We start from the raw sequence: 4,808 nt of genomic DNA, 5'->3' as shown, positions 1-4,808 counted from the left end.
AAAATCCCCACAACACGCTGGTGAATGTTTTAAAGGGAAATCTATTAGTGATTTGGCGAGGGGAGGGGACAAGGGGGAAGAGGGTGGGTTGGAGGGGTGGGGGGGAGGCTGTGTGTGTGTAACTCCGACTGTTTAGTATTTAACCGGGTATCAGCAGATCCGCGCGTTTCCCCCCGCCGCACCCCCCTGCCCGCCCGGCCCCCGCCGCCCTCCTCGGGCTGGAGTTCGTATCAAAGCCCCCCTCGTTGTGTTGTGACAGCTCTGATATTGTTTATTGAGGCTGGATGTCAGGTATAATTAGCAATCGATATGGAAAACGTTTGCTCCCCACACTGGCACGTCTCTGACGTCAGGACCGATTAACGTTTCTTATTGGTCCCAAATTCCCCCAGCCTGAGCTAATTATTGGGAGCCTGATGTTGATAAAGTTAAAGCGCCCGGCGCCCTGCAGCATGAGCCCCTCGCCGCGCCGCCTCCTCCGCCAGCAGCACCCCCGGCCCCAGCCGCCCCGCCGCCAGCGCCCCCAGCCCCGCCGGCACCCCCCGCCCTAGAGCCGCCCCCATGATGGACAGCCGCATCCTGGAGCATCCTCATGCCCAGTTCGGGGGGATGGTGGGCTTCCCTTACCCGCTCGGGCACCACCACGTCTACGAGCTGGCCGGGCATCAGCTGCAGTCGGCGGCCGCCTCCGTCCCCTTCTCCATCGATGGATTACTGAGCGGCTCCTGCGCCGCCTCCGTGGTCAACCCGGCGCCGCTCATCCCCTCCGGCTGTGGGGTGAGCGGGGACAGCCAGCCCTTCAAGCTCGCAGGTAGGAGCGGCCCCGTGTCGCGTGTTCCCCCCACCACCACCCCGCGACCCGACCGTCGCTCCCCGCCCGGAGCGTGTCAGTGCGGAGGAGGAAAAGCACCGCACGCCCCGTATCTCCCCTATCCCCATCTACGGATATTGGGGTGTCTGGTGGGGAGGAGGGAGGCTGTGCTGACCCCCGAGGGGGCGGACAGGACGGGGCGTGGGGCCTCGGGCCGAGCGCCGGGAGCATCCCCCGTTCCCATCGGCGCTGGGCCACGCGTGTGCCCTGAACAATAGCGGGCCCGGCCCGGTGCCTCCCCTCAAAGTTCATCGAGTGGGAGCTCAGATCATACCCTTAAAAAATAATAATAAAAATAATAATGGGAATCACTGGCATTTGGGGAACGAAGAGCGATAATTATTATTTTTTTTAAACGATTTAACCGAAAGGAAGCGCTCTCCTTCCTTCTCTCCCCGCCGGCCTGTGGCACCGCTATTGTTCAGCTATTAAAACATTCCATCGACCCAACGTCCTTCTGATTAATCTTGAGGCTGCCCCACTCTGCACCTCAACCAAATACAAATTATTATTATTATTTTTCGTAATTTCCACACCTGGCAGAAAACGCTAAGGGAGGTGCAGCCAGGGCTGAAAATCCCCAACCTGGAGTTGTGCGTACTCGAAGAGGCTGCGAACACCCCAGCCCAATACTCACCCGTGCTGGGGGTCTGCGGGAGGCCCAGGGGCCGCCCTGCCCTCGGGGTCCCTCATGGGACCGGGCCGTGAGCTATGACCCACGCAGGTGCTCCCGGGGGGGCTGGGGAAGGGAAGGAAAGGGGGGGTTTTAATTTTTTTTTAATGAAACCTTCGGTGGTTGGCGCAAATATTGGAACTTCTCTCTCTCTCTCTGCCAGCTGAGTGCCTGTGGAGAGCTTCCTTCAGGAATAAATGTTCTGTAAAGTACATTTTCGGAGGAGGCGAGGGCAGATCGGGTTCCTCCCCATTTTTAGCGCAGGTGTGTGTTTAATCCCGCTCTTTTACCACCGCTACCGAGCACAAAAGTTAAAAGGCTCCTGTGAATGGCAGGGAGGGGGGGAGAAGGCCTGTCTCCCGGGGACCTGAGGGTATTTCTGCCTTTTCAGACTCGGGTGACCCGGACAAAGAAAGTCCTGGCTGTAAAAGAAGACGAACTCGCACCAATTTTACTGGCTGGCAGCTCGAGGAGCTGGAAAAGGCGTTTAATGAGAGTCATTACCCGGACGTGTTTATGCGAGAAGCTCTGGCTCTCAGGCTGGACTTGGTGGAGTCCAGAGTGCAGGTAAAAAACGTGCTCCCCCTTCCCTTTCCCCCCACCCTCTCCCTGGGCCGAGCGGTCCCTGGGGAGGCCTCTTGGACCCGCATCCCTGCTCCGGGACAGGCCCTGTGCGCTTGGGCCCGCAGCCCCGCACCTCCCGGCCCTTTTGTCCCTGCCTTGCACTGCTGCTTGATGGTTTATTTTGTCATTATAATTATTATATTTTTTTTTAATCTTGCAAAACGGGCAGCCTGGCTTCCCTAAACATTTTTTTAGCATGTTTTTTCCACTGTAAACATTTTCCTTAAATGAGTCAAGGGCGAGAAAATTAGCATTCAAATATGAGGCGTAATCACGGGCCAGGGTATGCTGGAGAACGTCAATAAAGCTCGTAGGTGCGTCGAGAGCGCGTGGAACTTGTAAAACTTAATTTTAACGAGCTTCTCAGGCCCTTGGAGGTGCGGGACGGGGAGGGGAAGCACCGATCTGCTTCAATTGATCTTCGAAAAAATAAATGGGAATCGGATGGGGAAAGGGGTTGCGGGATGGCTGTTGGATCTCCAGATGCTGGTTTTATGCCGCGGTGGGTGCGAGTGGGAGGCGAGGCCGAGCTGTGGCCCCGCATCCTGCCGGGACCCGCCGCCGTGCGCGGGTGGGCGGCTTCGCGTTGGCCGCGTGTGCACGGAATGCGTCTTTAAACCCATCCCAGGCGTCGGTGACGGTCCCCCCCGGGATGAGCCAGCGCCGTTGGCCGCGGTTCCTCCGTAGGCTTTGCCTCACAGTGTCTTTCCCAGCCGTTTTCCCTCCCGCGCCGGCTCCCAGAGCCGCCTCTCGCCCTGCCCGGGGTCGCGGCAGCCTTCGGAGGCCAGGCCGGGGGAAGGATCCGGGAACGGGCGCTGGTATCCCCACGGTGCTTCCGAGCTGGTGTCGTGGTCCGGCCGGGAATCGGTGCTGCCAGCAGCCCCGAAGGAGGGACACGTGTGCCCGAGGGCTGCGGGGACACCGGGGACCCGCCAAAGCAGGCAGGAGCAGGGACGGAGCAGAGAAGATTTAATTTTTTTTTCCTCTCCTATGATCTCTCTATAACAAATCCAACCCTCACTTTGGGCTGATCCAACCCCTCTGCTCCGTCTCCCGGGAAGGGTAGTAGGTCCAAACCCCGCACGTCTGGGCGAGGCGTCGTCCGTCGTGTCCCCCCCGCACCCCCTCACCTCCGGCCGCTTATTGTGCTGTGTTTATCGCATTTTGCGTGCTCCTGCGGGAGGATCGGGCCCCGATCGGTGCTTCTGCACCCCTTGATCACGGCAAAGAGCCGGGGGAGGCTGTGTAATCTCTTCCCCTCCCCTCGGCGCCTGTGTGGGCAGAGTGCAGCGTGTGTGTGCGTGTGTGTGCACCCCCCCCCCCGTTTTTTTTCCCCCACCCTGTTAATAAAGAAGTCTGGATATCTTCCTGTCCCCTCCCTTGCTCTCTGTCTCGCAGAGGCCCAGTCCTGTGGATGGGGACTGCCGGCACCTCGAAGGGGTGGACGGGGGAGGCCTGAGCTGCGCTTCTCCCCTCCGCCCCCCCCTCCCACCGCCCTGGCCACCGCGCGGGGCCGGTGAGCTGGGTGTTAATTGCTTCTCGTTGTTCGGTGTGTAGGTCTGGTTCCAAAACCGCCGGGCCAAATGGAGAAAGAAAGAAAACACGAAGAAGGGCCCGGGGCGGCCGGCTCACAACTCCCACCCCACGACGTGCAGCGGGGAGCCCATGGACCCCGAGGAGATCGCCCGCAAGGAGCTGGAGAAGATGGAGAAGAAGAAGCGCAAGCACGAGAAGAAGCTGCTCAAAAGCCAAAGCCGTCACCCGCACTCGCCCAGCGCCCTCTCTCTCCACAGCACGCCCAGCTCCGACAGCGACAGCGGCGGCGGGGGGGGCCTCTCGCCCGCCCCGCCTGAGGCCAAACCCCGCGGGCAGCACCCGCCGCCCCACCCGCCGCCTCCCGCCGCCGCCGCCCCTTCCGAGCCGCCCCCCGGCACCTGCGACCAGACGGCCGAACCCTTCTACCCCAGCCAAAGAAGCGGGAGGCTCCAGCGCCCGCCCGACAAGGACTGCGCGGCCGCCCCGTCGGGGGACGGCAGCGGGGGCGCGGGGGGGCCCCGCGGCGCCGGCAGCTTCCACAAGCTCAACCCCTTCAGCGTGGAGAGCCTCCTCTCCGACTCGCCCCCCCGCCGCAAGGCCGCCCCGGACTTCCCCAGCCTTCCCCCCTGCGCCCCCCGCACTCTCATCGGCAAAGGACACTTCTTGCTCTACCCCATCACCCAACCCCTGGGCTTCCTCGTCCCGCAGACCGCCCTCAAGGCCAGCCCGGGCCCCGAGGCCGGCCAGCCCCCTCGGGACTCCCCGCTGCCCGCCGCCAACCCCGGCCCGCCGGGCTGCGGCGCGGAGCCGGCGCCCGCGGGTGCGCAACCCGGCCCGGGCTCCACGGACTCGGCGGCGACCGCGGCGGGGTCGGTGCCCCCCGCGCCGGCCGGAGCCTCGCCCCGCTCCGCGACCGCGCACGGGGACCCGGCGGCGGCCGCCCCCGCGGAGGGCGGCAGCTTCCCCAGGCCCGAATCGCCGGTCCGGGCGCGGGACGCCAGCACAGCCAGGGACAGATCGGACTGCGGCCCCGCCGACGGCGAGGAGGTGGACATGGACTGACCACGGGCGGCCAAAAAAAAAAAAAAAAATAATAATCGAAAC

At 62.8% G+C, this 4,808-nt stretch overlaps 1 protein-coding gene across 1 annotated transcript; it reads left to right on the top strand.

Moving 5' to 3' along the window:
• The first annotated feature begins 558 nt into the window (after positions 1-558).
• On the top strand, positions 559-4,766 carry UNCX (UNC homeobox). The gene is made up of 3 exons (XM_017813325.1): positions 559-811; positions 1,936-2,111; positions 3,726-4,766. Exons 1-3 carry the CDS (start codon positions 562-564, stop codon positions 4,764-4,766), a joined length of 1,467 nt encoding a protein of 488 aa, XP_017668814.1. The 5' UTR covers positions 559-561.
• Positions 4,767-4,808: the final 42 nt, after the last annotated feature.

This window comes from Lepidothrix coronata, unplaced genomic scaffold (genome assembly GCF_001604755.1).
Source record: "Lepidothrix coronata isolate B3197 unplaced genomic scaffold, Lepidothrix_coronata-1.0 Scaffold41, whole genome shotgun sequence".
Lineage (NCBI taxonomy): Eukaryota > Metazoa > Chordata > Aves > Passeriformes > Pipridae > Lepidothrix > Lepidothrix coronata.
Note: the sequence above shows the minus strand (reverse complement) of the source record. Positions and strands in the feature narration are given on the sequence as shown.